The sequence below is a fragment of the Plectropomus leopardus genome, chromosome 12 (assembly GCF_026936395.1).
Source record: "Plectropomus leopardus strain MGB_pleo_1.0 chromosome 12, ASM2693639v1, whole genome shotgun sequence".
Classification (NCBI taxonomy): domain Eukaryota; kingdom Metazoa; phylum Chordata; class Actinopteri; order Perciformes; family Serranidae; genus Plectropomus; species Plectropomus leopardus.
Window position 1 is genome coordinate 438,313 of NC_142187.1, and position 17,236 is coordinate 455,548.

Sequence of the window (17,236 nt, forward strand, 5' to 3'; positions counted from 1 at the left end):
ACATGTTGATGCATTCAGGGCTGCAACCTGATCACACCTGTAAAAAATTACGGCCAATCGGTTAATGCAAACTGAAGTTAGAGCAGCAATCCTGTTTAGTGGCGAATGCTGCATTGCCGTGGCAACAGCGTTCATTAAAAACATATGAGCTTCACAAGGAGGCATCATGGAGGTCTTTAAGCAGCTTTTGTTACCAAGTTTGAGTTGAATGTGGTCAATCTGCAAGGGGATGCACTTAAAAATATAAATCATGTGACTTCCTATTCCCAGTAGGTGCCGGTATGCCCATAAGTCAAATGAGCCATGCAGATATGATCAGGTCAGGACTCACATTAAGAATGAGAAGTTCGGGGATTGGAGATTAGACAATGTCTGGCTCTGTTACAACAACTTCCTGTTTCATGGCGAAACATCGAAGTTGAAAACCTAGACACGGCCACATGGTGTGAATTAAACTCAGATATTGAATAACTTTTGATGTCCCATCATCTTTCATTTCAGTGAGAGTCAGAACAAGCACGCAGAGTTTCGATCCTTCTGTTAGATATTTCATGTGGGATAATACTTCCTGTGGCCACTAGGTTGCACTGGAGACCACACAATGCATGTCAAATTGGTCTGCATCATGTATGGACCAAACCATGTAAATTTCATGTAAATCAAAGTATAGTTGTGTTAAGAGGCTGACATCCTTTTTCCAGTTGGTGGTGCTGTGATTATCATGCTTAATTGACATGTTGATGTGTTCAGGGCTGCACCTTGACCACACCTGTAAAATTTGGGGCCAATCGGTTCATGCAAAGTTGAAATCACAACAACTTCCTGTTTGGCGGCGAAGACTATGTTGCCATGGCAACAATGTTCATGAAAAAGCTCTGAAATCACAAGCAGGCATCGTCAAGGTCTCAACACTTTTATTACCAAGTTTGAGCTGAATATGGTCAACCTGTAAGGAGGGGCACATTAAAACAAAAAACTTCCTGTGTCATGGCAAAACATCAGAAATGGAAACCAAGCCATACCCACATAGTGTGACCAAAACTCAATTTTTTAAAATAGATGTTGTGTTACAGGTCTTAAGGTCTTAGAAACCACATAGGAGATATACATCAAAGAAGAACACGTGATTTTCATGTCATTTCCTGTGGCCAGTAGGAGGCGCTATAAGAAATGGTAATGCTTATCACGTAGATGTGTTCAGGGTGGGACTGTCATCCAACATGTGAAGTTTGGTGAAGATTGGACCGTGTCCCTCAGAGTTATAAACTACTTCCTGTTTACTTCCTGGTTCATGACCAGACATGAAAATGGTTGGCCATTTAACTCCCACACGGTGTGACGAAAACTCACAAATCTAATAACTTTTGATGTCCCAGGCCTTCTGAGAGGATGTTTAAATTTTGAAGCCAATCAGATATTCTGTAGGACCTGTTCGAGAAGTTATGGCCCCTCTGAAAGGCCAAAACTGCACCAAATTTGCACTTTCAATTCAAAATGGCTGACTTCCTGTTGAGTTAACAGTATGGCTCCAAGAGACCTTTTCGTTTGTTTTGGGACGTTGCATGTGCCTACCAATTTTTGTAGTTGTAGGTGAAACTGTCTAGGGGGCGCTCATGAGTCATTTTTATAGACCTATAAAATATCGACAAATTCACCAGTTTTGACAAGGCTGCAAAGTTTCATGAGTTTTCACACTTATTAAAGCCCTCTAAAACCAAACCCATTTCAAGGAATAATAATAATTAAAGCTGCAAGCAGCGATGAACGGGTCCTCGCACCCCCATGCAAGTCAAGGCTACTGTAGTAAGTAATGATAACGATTGTCATGTCGATGTATTCAGGGCAAGACAGTCATCAAACATGTGATGTTTGGTGAAGATTGGACCATGTCCCTCAGAGTTATAAACTACGTACTGGTTAATGGTGAGACATGGAAATGATTGGCCCAGTAACAACTCCACTATGTGGCGAAAACTCACAAATGTAATAACTTTCGATGTCCCAGGCCTTCTGAGAGGATTTTTAAATTCAAGGACACTGAATTTCAATCGCATGAAATCTGTAGAAGATCGAAAAATTGCAAGCCCTGAAGTTTCATGAGTTTTCGCGCATATTAAAGCCCTCTAAAACCAAACCCAATTCAAGGAATAATAATAATTAATTGTGTGGTAAAAATGTGCAGCCAGCCCAGCACAGTTTTGGAGAAGTAAAAACTCCTGAAGACACAAGTATGCGGACGACATCACTATCATTGGTTGTATTACAAACAATGATGAGAGTTCATTCCGGAGGAATCTTGCAGAGTGGTGCGCAGAGAACACCCTACTGCTCAACGGCAGTAAAACCAAGGAGCTGACTGTTGATTTTAGAAAGAAGGAGGCAAAGACACACACCCCTGTCTACATCACTGGAGCTGAGGTGGAGCACATGAACAACTATAGCTTTCTTGGAATTACTGTCACAGGACCTATCTTGGTCATCAAACATCACCACCCAGGTCAAAAAAGCACAAAAAGGCTCTACTTCCTACAGAAATGTAGGAAGGCTAAATTCCAGAGCAAGATCCTGGTTAACTTCTGCAGAGGAGTATGAAAAAGCATACTGACTGGAAACAACACAAACTGGCATGGTTCATGCACAGCCCAGGACAGGAAGGCTCTACAGCGGGTGATTAAAGTTGCCCATAACATCACTGGTTCCCATCTACAGAGCATCAGTGACCTCAGTGAAGTGAGGTGTCTGCACAGAACCCAAAGGATACCGAAAAACAACAGCCACCCCAGCCACAGTCTGTTCACCCTGCTGCCATCTGGAAAAAGCTACAGAAGTATCTGCTGCTGAACCACCAGACTACAGAGCAGCTTTTCCTTCAACGCAAAAAAGATATAGCAGGATTTTGGATCAACTTCAATTTCATTTCTTCTTAAACCATGTTTAAGAAAAATGACAACAAATCTACCTTGTACCTTGTAACTCCAACTGCACTGTTTCATGTGAGCTGCCAAAGCAGACCAGTGTGCTCCTCTGCAGCAGCAGCAGCACAGAGAGAGGAAAAGAGACGTGTTTGCAAAGCACTCCTCTAGACAAAATTGGCAGCTTGACGACAGTGTTAAATTCTCCAGACAGTTCAGCACTCTGGCAGCAAGTGACTCTCTATGTAGCACTCAGTGCGTCGACATCACTTGAGGAGCCACAGCCGTTACAGATGCTGTTAAGATGTGCTTTAAGTAAGCTGCTTCCAAATTACAACACGAAAACTAACAAAACGATCCATTGTGGCTCACAAGATTGTCCCTAAACTTGAATTAATAACACAGCTAATTGGTTGTTTCATTAGTAAATAACTACTAGCTTAAGCTAGTTTGCTGTGAAGGATAGGTGCTGCACAGTGATTTTTTTTTTTTACTGGGTAACTCAAATGATTCCACAAGGATTCAATTACAGTTAGCCTATCATTAATGATGTGTACTATGGAAAACTTTTCATTTTTATTAATGGGCTGTTTTATTTTACACATACATCTTACACATAAACTCAGAGAAATCACTAAGCAATGGGGCGGCTTGCTGCAGACCCAAAAAGAATCCAGAAAGGACTTGTCTTCATTGAGTTTACACTCATAATGCCAAATCCTCTAATCCACCTACACACACACACACACACACACACACACACACACACACACACACACACACACACACACACAAACACACAAACACACAGACACAAGCTGTCCTCAGGCATTTCATGAGCACACATAAACCAAGCAAATGAGGAGGGACAGTTGGGTAGTATCACTAATAACACAAACAATGATGTAAATAATAAAAATCAAAAAGGTACTTTGGCCTTCAAAATCTATTTTACTTTACAAACAGACTCTAAAGCAGAGTATAGTGGTCAGTTAATGTACAACAAGACAAGATAGGTAAGAAGCACACAGACTTGAGGTCAGCTGATGGCATTAGTGAACAGTAATACTCAGTTAATCCTTATCCTGCTGCTGACCAGAATAGCCACAGTCTGCTGAGCAGGCTACAAATCACCAACACCTTTGTTGGTGTGGTTGAGGAAAAGTATAGAAAATACTAAAAATAATTATTTTAGAAAATAAGCAATAAAATAGTCAATGAAATGGAAAATATTCAATAAGGTACAAGGTAGATTGATTGTCATTTTTCTTGAACGTTGTGTGGGAAGAAATGAAATTGAAGTTGATCCTAAATGCTACTACATCTTGTCAGCATTGAAGAAGGAGTTGGAATAACAGTAGCACTATAGGGGGGAAAAAGATAATACTGGGTACTACATGTGTGTACAGTGGTGTAATGTAAGGAAGTAATGATACTCTGTTAAAATAAGAAAAAGAGAGAGATGACTGGTTGCTCTGTCGACTATATCCAAATGTAGGTCAAAAAGCTTGTATCATGAAGTTGAAGAAATGGAAGGCCTTTAAAATGTAAAAAAAAGATCTTGTTTTTCTTCAGGTGTAATGTATGCTTTATTTTTTAAGTGGTGTAAATTACGAAGAAAAATACTTCAGAAGTTTAAAAATTCTTACCACTTGCTTTTAGGCTTACTTGTTTTTTTACGTTCAAAGTACATTTAATATCATGAAATTACTTTTCTTACTTAAGTACAGTAAATATGAGATAGTAATATTCTAATAAGTGACTTTCATGTCTACCAAGTCATTTTCTGGTAAGATATCTGTACTTTTACAGATATGGCTGCATCCACCACTGTGTGTGTGTATATTCATATGGTACCCAATATTATCACGTAGTCTGCATTTTTTTTTTACCGTCCAACAGTAACCATGGTAAAATGAATCCAAAAATTGTCCCATTTTCTGTTTCATAGGTACCAACGTTACATTTTTGATGATGTATTGCCTGCCAAACTAGAAATGGCCCTGTTTTTTTTTTCCCATGTGCAAAAAGCAGCCCTGAGATGGAGCTTGAGAAAGAAGCTGTGGAAAGAATGACAGAAAATCCCCAAATCCAGGTGATTAAAGCTGGTCACATCATACCCAAAAGAACTCTGTAGTAAGCTGTAATCACTGCCAAAGGTGCTCCAACTGAGTACTGATTGTAAGGTCTGAATCTGTCAATGTGATTTTTCAGTTTTGTTTTTTTATTTATTTTTTTAATTTTAATTTTGCAAACATTTCTAAAATCCTGTTTCCACACACAAAAAAATAATGACTTTACAATGTTTCAGCTTAACGATGCAACATAACAAATTGTGAAAAAAAGGGAACCAAACACAAAGAATGTATTTTCACAGATTTTTAAAAAATTATTATTATTATTTAAAAGTGAAATAATAGTGACGCTTGTCTACGCTCTCTCCAAGGCCAGACTCCAATACTAAGCTGTATAAGTAAAAAAGTATAGCTGTATAAGTAAATATATATATATATATATATATATATATATATATATAAATATATATATATATATATATATATATATATATATATGTAACATGTTGAGCTATGTTATAACGGTGCATTGTTTTGTCTTATGTCGATGTTGTTTGGTTTTTTATTTTTAGATGCTAGAAATTAAACTTTAGCCTACTCTGAAAAAATAGTAAAGGAGACAATGCTACATCTGATGACATGTCACAGAGCTGTTCTTATGATATGATTCTTTTTAGATTTTTATAATCCAGTGTTGTGACAGCAGTCAGGACACACTGTGTGTGCAGGGATACTGACAGAGATAGGCCTGCCAATAATCCATCATGCTCTCAGAAAGAGAGGTTCAGGAGGACAGAAAGTCACCCAGCCTGTCTCCATTAGCTCTGTGCTTCCTGCTTTGGTAATTAGTCAACAAGCCAAAGTAGATAATAATGACCACTTGTTAATTGTAATGCTCTACTACAAAGACTAATGTTCCTATACGTTATAGCCTTAACACTGACATTAAACTCTGATATCCTGAGTGTATTGTTGTCTTGTCTTGTCTATCTGCCAGACCCCAGTGGAGCTGTGTAGGGTCCACACTGCTCCGGTGAGTTACTTACCGTGGAACGGAGCCGGCGGTGCAGCACCGGCGGCTGTCTCACTCTGTACGGCGGCTGAGCGGCTGGCTCTGTACCGGTGGGGCGCCATAGCGCGCTGCTGCCGGTGGACAAGAGAAAAGAGAAGTGAAGAAGTAACCAACTGTCAGGGAAGTGCTCCTCGGTCGGTTCCTCCCCTCTGCCCCTCCCTCCCTCCCTCCAGACTCACTCCGATACACTCTGTGGGCAACGGCGGTTAAGTCGGCTTCAAGTTGGGTGTTTGACAAGTCTTCTTCGCTCGTGTCACACCGCGCTGGCAGCGAAAGAATGCAAAAGTTTTGACAGGGCTCGCAAAACAATGGCTGCGGTAGAAAAGTTCAAATAATCTCCTTTCCTAATCCCTTTTCCTTAACCTCCAGAGAAAACGTGATGAGGTCAAGGAAAGATTTGAAGGAGAATTTATGAGGAGGATCGCGGTGTCTAAAGAATCCGACTGCACTTCTCGTCCTCTGATGCCAAGGCGGATGTTATTGACGTGGGTCTGCTGTGATTTAACTATGTTCACATGATGGACTAAAAAAAGCACACTCTCACTGGATTGGTTTATCATGCAGCAAAAAGGTTTTTCCGTAATATTTTGTAATATTTATTTTATTTGTGTTTTCTTTTAAAAACTTTATTTGTGGATCTAAAAAAGGTGCGCCTTAAACACTAAGTATTAACATTATGATCATAAATATAATTATTATTATTTATATTATTATTGTTATCATTATTATCTTAATCAGGCTTGTAACAAAACTATTTAACTATGTAACAGAATTAAAAATGTGTTTAAATACGTCTGGTTTAAAAATTGTCATTTGAGAAGTTTACATTTTATTTGTAAGGTATTTGTGATTTTTTTTTCTAAATTAGTTATTTTTATTTACTGTAATTATTATATTAATATTCCTTTTCAGGATTGCCCCTTTTGCACTTTGTGGCTTCTGTACCTCAGGCTTTCCATAGCTCCCCCTGTATATTCCCCACAGTGCTGTTTTGCTATGCTGAGGGTGAGTTGTGTGGAAAAACGATGCTGCAGCTATTTTGTTATTTGCTGTGGAAAAAATAAGTTAGATTGTCTCAGTATTGTGTGTTTAGTTACTTCTCATTATGTTGCAACTTTAACTAGTCATTTTATTAAGTTTTTGACAGTTTAAAGTAATTTTCAAAGTTGTTTAAGGGAAGTATTTTTGGCGATCGGAAACAAGGCAGTTCACACGGTGTGACATGACTGTTGCAGCGCTGCAGCTATTCCCAAGTGTAAACTATTTATCTTAGGAGCAGAGCTGCTGAGGCCAGTTGTCTGAAAGCAATTCAACACCTGTATTGTCTTCTGCAGGACAAATAAACATTGGAAACGATTGTCCATGTGTCGCTACCATATATCCCCCATTCACACCTATTACACTTGTGCCGTGACCTCTTGGATCATAAGCTCAGTTTGATGCTCATCGCTGCGGATGCTGCACAGCTGTGCTGTTCAACGTTTGAAGATTAACTTATGGTCAAGTTTTTAAAAGACTGTGTTGGGGTATAGTGCATTAAAAAAAAATATCCTCAGAGGATTTTTTTTTTTTTTGGTTATTGGTGACATACTGTTTATATATTTTTCTTTTCATGGTAATGATAATGTTTGAATACACAACACAGGTACTTCAAAAAGGTTCATGACCACATGCTAAAATACGGAGGGATAGCTTTCCTAGTCCTAGCTTACTAAGAGGTAGAGGTGCTTGGCTTTGCAAATTAGCCAATGGTGGGACTGTGGGACACTCAAAAACAACTAGTGGTTATGATGTCATGGGGTTAGGTCAGAGCCTGGGTTGTACTCCTGCTAGTTGGTTTGTGAGGGGGGGGGCATGTACTTCCACACCTGACAGTGATTTAGATGCCATTCACCATCTCATGAACGTGGTAGGGCAGTTAGGTGCTCAGATAGGTGAATCTATTGTAGCAAAGCTGATGTCAGCTTGTGTTGTACATATGAGTGGTGACCCCCAGGCTATTTATAACACTCAATACACATACTGTGACACAAACAGAAGCGAGCTTCCTGGTGTGACAGTTCATGTTAAACCTGATAAGGCATTACAAACATTTAAAGGCGATGAAACTGATAAGTACTCAGTCCAGGACTGGGTTGACATGACTAAGATTCACCTCAGGAAGCAAGAAATCTCACTGTGTGACCATGCAGAAGAAATTATGTGCCATTTAATGGGAAAGGCCAGAAATGTTGTGAAGACTGCCTTGCAGAGTGACACCTCACTTGATGTTATACAAAAGCCTGAAGTAATATTCAATGTCCTTATCCACTATTTCAGTGATGCTTCTTCATGTCTACCCCTTGCTGACTTTTACTCAACTGTAACCAAACACAAAGAGAACCCAGTTGATGATTGGATAAGGCTGAACAAAGCAGCAGACTTGGCGCTGGAGGGCCTGCACAGAAAAGGGAAGCAGACTGAGAAGGGATGTTGATAGGTGGGATGTTGAACAGTGGTTCGATGGCCTGCAGCATCAATGAGACAACTGAAAAAAGCCTGTGTGATAACAGATCAAAAGTTCATTGATGTGGATGTAGTCCTCGTTGGATGTGGTGGGCTTTGTGTTAAGCCCAAATGTGCTGTGGAAGTGGAAATGGAAGTGTATGGCTGCAAAATGTTGATTCCCACGCTTGTTGTTCCTGGGCAGCATGATGAGTTGATTCTCAGAACCAATGTTATTAAATGCATACTACGCCAGTCTAAGTTGTGTGAGTCCTACTGAAAGACTGTGTCTGGCCCTTGTCCATCTGGTGACCCAGAAGTTGTACATTTGCTGTCTATGCTCTCTAGTCTGAACCCCTGGAAAGATGATGATACTCCTGATAAGGTTGGCACAGTCAGATGTAACTCAGCTACGTGCCTTTCGCCTGGCCGTGAATATCTCATCTGGGGAAAACTGCCCAAGAACACTGCTATTTCTCCAGGCAGCACAGTCATGACAGAGCCCACATCAGCTCGCTCAGCTACGAGAGGTGTAAGCTGTTTCAGTGAAGTATTTTTGGCAAGACTTGAAACAAAGCAGCTCACTTAGTGTGACATGACTGTTACAGCGCTGCAGCTATTTCCATGTATAAACTATTTTATTTTGTATGTTCAGGAGCAGAGCTGCCTAGGCAAGCTGTCAGAAGGCAATATAAAACCTGTATTGTCTTCTGCAGATACATTTTTATTTAAGAAATGTAATTATTTGTTAAGTTTCAGTTTCAACTTCCCAGCCAAATGACTTTAATATTTTAGCCACAACGTGGCACTGTTGGACCCTTTTGTATGTATTTTTTTCATTAGGGCCCTAGCACCAAACAGTGCGAGGACCCTCTTGAAATCCTTGGAATTATTAGGGCCTAAGCTAGAATAGTGCGAGGACCCTCTTGAAACTGAAGGAATTATTATTATTAGGGCCCGAGCACCGAACAGTGCGTGGACCCTCTTGAAATCCTTGGAATGACTATTATTATTATTATTAATATTATTATTAGGGACCGAGCACCAAACAGTGCAAGGACCCTCTTGAAACTGAAGGAATTATTATTAGGGCCCGAGCACCTAACGCTGCGAGGACCCTCTTGAAACTGAAGTAATTATTATTGGGGCCTGAGCACCGAATGGTGCTTTCATCAGATTGACTTCAAATGTTATGGCTACCTTCATAAGACCTTTGATAGCAAAAGTTATTCAAATCATGAGTTTTCATCACTCCATGTGATCTGTATGAGGCATCTAATTCGCATGTTCTGCCATGAACCAGAAAGTTAACAGGAAGTGGTATGTGAATTTGTGAACTGCCTTTTTGAGGGCTTTAACATATTCAAAAGTCATGAAACTTTGCAGACTTATCAGGTCTGGAGAAAAATTTATATTTTAATGGTCTCATGTGTGGGGTTGAAGGAAATGTATCAGTTGCACCCCCTACTTATTCTCAACGAAGCATCCCCTGCAGCCCCCTAGAGCTGTGAAACTTCAAATGTTATGGCTGCCTTCATAAGCCCTTTGACAGCAAAAGTTATTCATCACACCGTGTGATCTGTATGAGGCATCTAATTAGCACGTTCTGCCATGAACCATGAAATGGTCCAATATGACCCAAACTTCACGTTTGTAAGGAGTTCCGCCCTGAACACATCTATACGACAATTTTAAGCGATAATGACAGCGCCACCTATTGGCACAAGAAAGGCAAGGAAAGGTTTTACAGTAAGATGTCCAGCTCCTAGCAGGTTGACTCGATTGATCTCAAAAGGGTCTAAAAAAATCTTGAAGATGATGATGATGCTTCAAAATGAATATTGAGAGTTTTCTTTGAAAGGCATTACCAAAGTCGGATGGACAATTTCGATGTTTCGGCATAACATCAAAAACTGTTGTAACTTCACCCCAGATGGTCAGATCTTTACAAAATTTCACAGATTTGATAAGAGTCCAGGCCTGAAGACATCTGCAGTACAATATTGAAGCTTACTCATAGCTATACCTATTGGTAGCAGGAAGTTACTTTTTTTACTCTGATTTTTCCCCTGGAGCAGTTTAAATTAATTGACCTCATATTCAATTAGAATACTGTAAAGACCTTCATTATGCACAGAAATTACACTTTTGAGTTTTCATCAAACGCTGTTACCACAGTTATGCATTATTCGCCATAAAACTGGAAGGACTTTTGAGAGGCAAGGCATGCACCAAAACTCACCAAACTTAGCACACACATTAGAAGTCCTAAAATGTAATATTTGATATGATTTTTTTGCACTGATGTGCCAAAATGGCTTTGTAGCACCCCCTACAGATTTCAACGAAGCATTACATTTCATCTAGAACTACAAAACTTGGGAGGCATGTGTAACAGCTTACAAAAAAACCTCTTGGACCCATACCGTAAACCCAACAGAAAGTCGGCCATTTCAAATTGAATGTGCAATTCTGGCGTATTTATGGCCATTTTCAGGGCTTGCCATTTTTCGGCGTTCTCCTACAGATTTCATCGGATTGACTTCAAATTTTAAAAATCCTCTCAGAAGGCCTGGGACATCAAAAGTTATTACATTTGTGCGTTTTTGTTACATCGTGTGTTTGTTACTGGGCCAATCATTTCCATGTCTCACCATTTACTAGGAAGTAGTTCATAACTCTGAGGGACATGGTCCAATCTTCACTAAACTTCACGTTTGATGACTGTCTTGCCCTGGACACATCTACATGACCACTTCCATTACTTTTAGCACCCCTTACTGGCAACATGAAATGTCATGGAAATTACATGCTTACTACTTTGATGGAATGCTCCTACAGATTATATACTATTGACTTCAAATCTGGTGACAAAACCTCTAACACCTTAATGATGCCTCCCTCTGAGGTATAGGTTTTCCATGAACGCTGTTTCCATGGAGACCCAGTGGTGGCCACCAAAAAGGAAGTTGTTGTGACTTCGCTTTACATCGACCAACTGGCCCCAGATTTCACAGTTGTGGTCAGGCTGCAGACCTTAACACATTAACATGTCCTTTAATATGATACTCACTGAGCCACCGACTGTCAACAGGAAGGACACCTCGTACCACAACTATCCTTTGATTTTTATGAAGTTTACATTTTTTGTTCGACAAATGATGTAGACCAAGATGCCACAGATTCTGTGTGTCCAAAGGTAAGGTAAGTAATTCACCATGTGAAATATCTCCCTCAAGGGTCCAAAGTTTTTCCAACTGAAATGGATGATTGCATCACTCAGAGTCCCTACAGTATCCTTGACTTGCGTGAGGGTGCGAGTTCATCACTGCTTACAGCTTTAATTATAATATTATTTTTCTCTCACATGAATTGTCTTTTTGAGGGCTCTAACATATTGAAAAAGTCATGAAACTTTGCAGACTCATCAGGTCTGGTGAAAAATTTGATATTTTAATGGTCTCGTGCGTGGGTGGGAGGAAATGTATCAGTTGCGCCCACTACTGATTTTCAAGAAGCAGCCCCTGCAGCATGTTTTACCAATTGCTGTGAAACTTTGGAGGCCTGTGGAACACCCCAATACCTACAGAAAAGTCCCTTGAGGCCATATCCTAAAACCAACAGGAAGTCAGCTATTTTGATTTGAATTTGTAATTTGGTAGTGGAAGTGTATTTTTGACCATTTTCAGGGGTCATAATCTTGAGAACTTGTCGTAGAGCTTTCATCAGATTGACTTCAAATGTTATGGCTACCTTCATAAGACCTTTGACAGCAAAAGTTATTCAAATCATGAGTTTTCATCACACCGTGTAATCTTTATGAGGCATCTAATGTGCATGTTCTGCCATGAACCAGGAAGTAAACAGGAAGTGGTATGTAACTCTGCAGTAAATAGTCCAAAATGACTCAAATGTCACTTGTTTGATAGGAGTCCCACCCTGAACACATCTATATGACAATGTAAACTGATAATGAGAGCACCACCTATTGGCACAGTAAAGGCAAAGTTTTATACTAAGACATCCAGCTCCTAGCAGGCTGACTCAATTGATCTCAAAATGGTCTCAAAAAATCCTCAAGATGATGATGATGCTTGAAAATGAATATTGTGAGTTTTCGTTGACAGGCATTACTGTGTTGGGGTGGGCAATTTTGATGTTTCGACATGACATCAAAAACTCTTGTAACTCTTCGCCCCAGATGGTCAGATCTTTACAAAATTTCATAGATTTTATAAGAGTCTATGCCTGAAGACATTTGCCATGCAATTTTGAATCATAGTCATAGCACCACCTATTGGTAGCAGGAAGTTACTTTTTTTACTCTTCGATTTTTCTCTGTAGCAGGTTTACTCAATTAACCTCATATTCAATTAGAATACTGGAAAGACCTTCATGATGCACAGAAATCATCATCAAACACTGTTGCCAAAATTATGCATTATTGTCCATAACTGAAAGCACTTTTTGAGTGGCAAAGTGTGCACCAAATCTCACCAAACGTGGCACACATATCAGAAGTCCTAAAATGTGATATCTGACATGATTTTTGGCGCACTGATATGCCAAAATGGCTCTGTAGCTCCCCCTACTGATTTCAATGAAGCAGCCCCTGTAGTACATTTCACCTAGAGCTACAAAACGGGGCATGTGTACCAGCCCAAGACCTACAAAAAAGCCTCTTGGACCCATACCCTAAACCCAACAGGAAGTTGGCCATTTTGAATTGAATGTGAAATTTGGCGTATTTATGGCCATTTTCAGGGGTCACAATTTTTAGATCTTCTCCTACAGATTTCATCCAATTGACTTCAGTATTAAAACAACCTCACAGAAGGTCGACGACATCAAAAGTTATTACATTTGTGAGTTTTTGTCACACCCTGTGGCAGTTACTGGGACACACATTTCCTTGTCTCGCCATTAACCAGGAAGTAGTTTTTAACTCTGAGAGACATGGCCCAATCTTCACCAAATTTCACATGTTGGATGACAATCCCACCCTGAACAGGTTGGGGCCCTGAATACATCAACATGTGATACTCAATGCACCACCTACTGACAACAGGAAGTATGCTGTGTAACAATGTCATCATTTGATTTCCATGCAATTTATATGGTAGTAATTTATATAGTAGTTTTTAACTCTGAGAGACATGGCCCAATCTTCACCAAATTTCACATGTTGGATGACAATCCCACCCTGAACAGGTTGGGGCCCTGAATACATCAACATGTGATACTCAATGCACCACCTACTGACAACAGGAAGTATGCTGTGTAACAATGTCATCATTTGATTTCCATGCAATTTATATGGTTTGGTCTAAACATGACGTAGACCAGGATGACTTAGATTTTGTGTTGTCTCCAGCACCACATAATGGTTTTCGGAAGTACTACACCATGTGAAAGATCTCACTCAATGGTCCCAACTTTCTGCATGCATTTTCTGACTTTCACTACAATTAAAGATCAGGGCAGTTGGAGTTACGCCAGTTACCTGACCTGACTCTGGACTCAGATAGCCTGGATATGGCAGCAAGGCCTGAAATTTATTTGGAACGTTTCTCCCCCATTGACCTTCATCGACTCTACACTTTGATTTCTGCATCTAAGCCATCAACATGCCTGCTAGACCCCATCCCAACTAAGCTCCTTAAGGACGTTTTGCCCTTATTAGACAACTTTTTATTAGATATAATCAATGTGTCTTTATTAACAGGCCATGTACCTCAGTCTTTTAAAGTAGCTGTCATTAAACCTCTTCTAAAGAAGCCCACTCTTGATCCTGAGATTTTAGCTAACTATAGACTGATATTTAATCTCCCCTTTATTTCTAAAATCTTTGAGAGTGGTTGCTCATCAACTCTGTGACTTTCTCCAAGATAATAGTTTATTGGAGGACTTTCAGTCAGGCTTCAGAGTTCATCATAGTACAAAGACAGCACTTGCAAAAATTAATAATGACTTATTTATCTCTTCTGACACAGGTCTGGTCTCTGTTTTAATCCTATTAAATCTCAGTGCCGCATTTGACACCATTGACCATCAAATCTTACTGCACAGACTTGAAACCTCAATTGGCCTTAAAGGAATGGCACTAGCCTGGTTTAAGTCATACTTATCAGATCGTTCCCAATTTGTTCACACCAATGATCAACCCTCCGCGCATACTAAGGTCTGCTTTGAAGTGCCACAAGGTTCGGTGCTTGGACCAATCTTTTTTACTTTATATATGCTTCCTCTAGGCAACATAATTAGAAAACACTCTATAAATTTCCCTTGTTATGCTGACTATACACAATTATATCTATCTATGAAACCAGATAAAACTGATCAGCTATCTAGACTTCAAACATGTCTTAAGGATGTAAAAGCCTGGATGAGCCGTAATTTCCTGATGTTGAATTCAGACAAAACTGAAGTTATTGTTCTTAGCCCCAAACACCTCAGAAGCTCCTTTTCCAACAATGTACTTTCTCTAGATGGCATTACCTTGGCCTCTAGCACTTCTGTACGGAACCTCGGAGTTTTATTTGATCAAGATTTATCTTTTGCCTCCCATATAAAACAAACTTCAAGGACGGCTTTCTTTCACTTGTGTAACATCGCAAAAATTAGACATATCTTCTCCCAAACAGATGCTGAAAAATTAGTACATGCATTTGTCACCTCTAGGCTGTATTACTGTAACTCCCTATTATTTGGTTGCCCCAACAAATCTCTTAGGTCTCTCCAACTGGTGCAGAACGCCGCTGCTCGTGTTCTAACGGGAAGCAAGAAAAGGGATCGCATGTCTCCTGTTTTAGCTTCTTTGCACTGGCTCCCTGTGAAATCCAGGACTACAAAGCTCTAAATGTTCAGGCTCCACCGTTTCAACTTTTAAGGGTAGACTTAAGACCTTCCTCTTTGATAAAGGTTAGGGCTGGCTCAGGCTGCCCGGACCACCCCATAGTTAGGCTGACAAAGGTTTAGCCTGCTGGGGGACTTCTTATGATACGCTGAACTCCTTTTCCTTCTCTCAATGCCGCCATCGGAAAATCATGCATGTCTGTTAACTGCATTGCCATTTGCAAGCTTAGCTTAGCCTCAGTAATTTAGCTTAGCCTTACATCCGTGATAGCCATGTGGTATTGTCACTACCTGGGGCTCGCGATTATGGAGCCTTGGTCTGTTGAACTGCACGACGCTAATCCTGTTGCCTCTCGGGAGCATTCCTGCTCCCTTGTTTCCTAGTTTTCCCGGATCCTGTCCATAACTTTGACTGTGCCTGACCGTGGTGATAGCTGTGCTGATGCTGTGATCATGCCTTTGGTTGTGCTCGTGCTGTGGCTGTACTGATACTGTGCCCCCCACTCGCCCTGATCGTGGTCTGGTCCTGGTTGCGCCAATGCTGTGATCTTGCCTTTGGACACCTCACTATCAACATGTGCATGAGACTCTTATCATCACCCTCAACATCATCATAGAGTGCAATTAATAATATCACATCTACCATTATTGTAATATGACATGCATCTGTTGCTATTATTGCTGTGCCTCTCTCCCCCTCTCTTCCCCTCTCCTCTCCTCTCTCTTTCTATTTCCTTTTTGCCATGATTGTATTTCATTTGTTATTTACGACATCTATTGCACGTCTGGCGTCCTGGAAGAGGGATCCCTCATCATCCTCTACCGCTCTTCCTGAGGTTTCTTCCTTTTTTTCCCTGTTCCAAGGGGTTCTAATTTGGGAGTTTTTTCTTGGGTGATGTGAGGGTCTAAGGGCAGAGGGATGTCGTACACTGTAAAGCCCTCTGAGGCAAACCATGTTTTGTGATAATGGGCTCTATAAATAAAATTGACTTGACTTGACTTGACTTGACTTGGCTTGATCTAATCTAGGTTCCCTTAAATCTGAGGGCAAAATTAAAAACAGGTGAGGAAGATCATGTCCTGCGTCTATTCACAGCTGAGAGCACCTTGAGCACCCTGATTGTTTTCTTTTGCTCAGGCAAGTAAAACAAATAGGAGGTAAGCTGACCCCAGTCTGAAGTCACCATCTAAAGGGACACAAAGAGGATTGGTAAACTGCAGTTGTAATGCTTGGCAGACAGTAAGGTTGTTTTGCCAGTTAAGGCACATGTGCCCCTGTTAGGACGGTCCCTGTTTCTACTTTAAACTGGGTTCGAAACAGAGTTTCTGCCTATTGTTGGAATTTTCCATTGGTAAACATTACATTGCTAAATCTGGTTATCCATTTTGTTTATTTTTGTCTAGCTTAACGAGAAGTGTTAAGTTAATTGTTAGTCTCAGTATAATAGAGAGCATCAACCCTGCACATGGAAATGTATTGTTTGCCTGCCATGCCAGCTGCCACGTTGTGCCCATTGTGATGATGGGCACAACGTGGCAGCATGGTTCTGGCATGGTTTTGATGTCGAACTGACACAGTATTGGCCTGCGTCCGTCTGCTCCAGGGGGGAATGTAGTGGATGATGAGGATAACTCTTGATAAGAAGATATTCAAGTGCAAAATGGAAACTTCTTCTTGAGATTCCTTTGATGACCCTCAGGGTCAGCTAATGGACCTAACTGCCTTTTTGAACTTATGACTGGTAAGCAGAACTGAATTACGACAGATTTTATTGCCCGACCAACACTTTGAGTTAACTTACGACTTGTTTGGGCCAAGGAGCAGTCAACAGCTCCTG

At 40.4% G+C, this 17,236-nt stretch overlaps 1 protein-coding gene across 5 annotated transcripts in view; it reads right to left on the reverse strand.

Annotated features, from left to right (window-relative positions):
• LOC121951860 (choline transporter-like protein 5-A) overlaps positions 1-6,286 on the reverse strand; it is a 153,892-nt gene extending 147,606 nt beyond the window's left edge. For 2 of the 5 annotated variants that reach the window (XR_015778097.1, XM_088085040.1), the window contains exon 1: positions 6,034-6,286. Coding sequence is in view for 3 of the 5 variants with exons in the window: in XM_088085040.1 (XP_087941166.1) it covers positions 6,034-6,121 (88 nt within the window). In the remaining 2 variants the exon portion in view is untranslated. The remainder of the gene's footprint in view (positions 1-6,033) is intronic. The other 3 variants (XR_015778096.1, XM_088085039.1, XM_088085041.1) reach the window with 3 other exon arrangements.
• Positions 6,287-17,236: the final 10,950 nt, after the last annotated feature.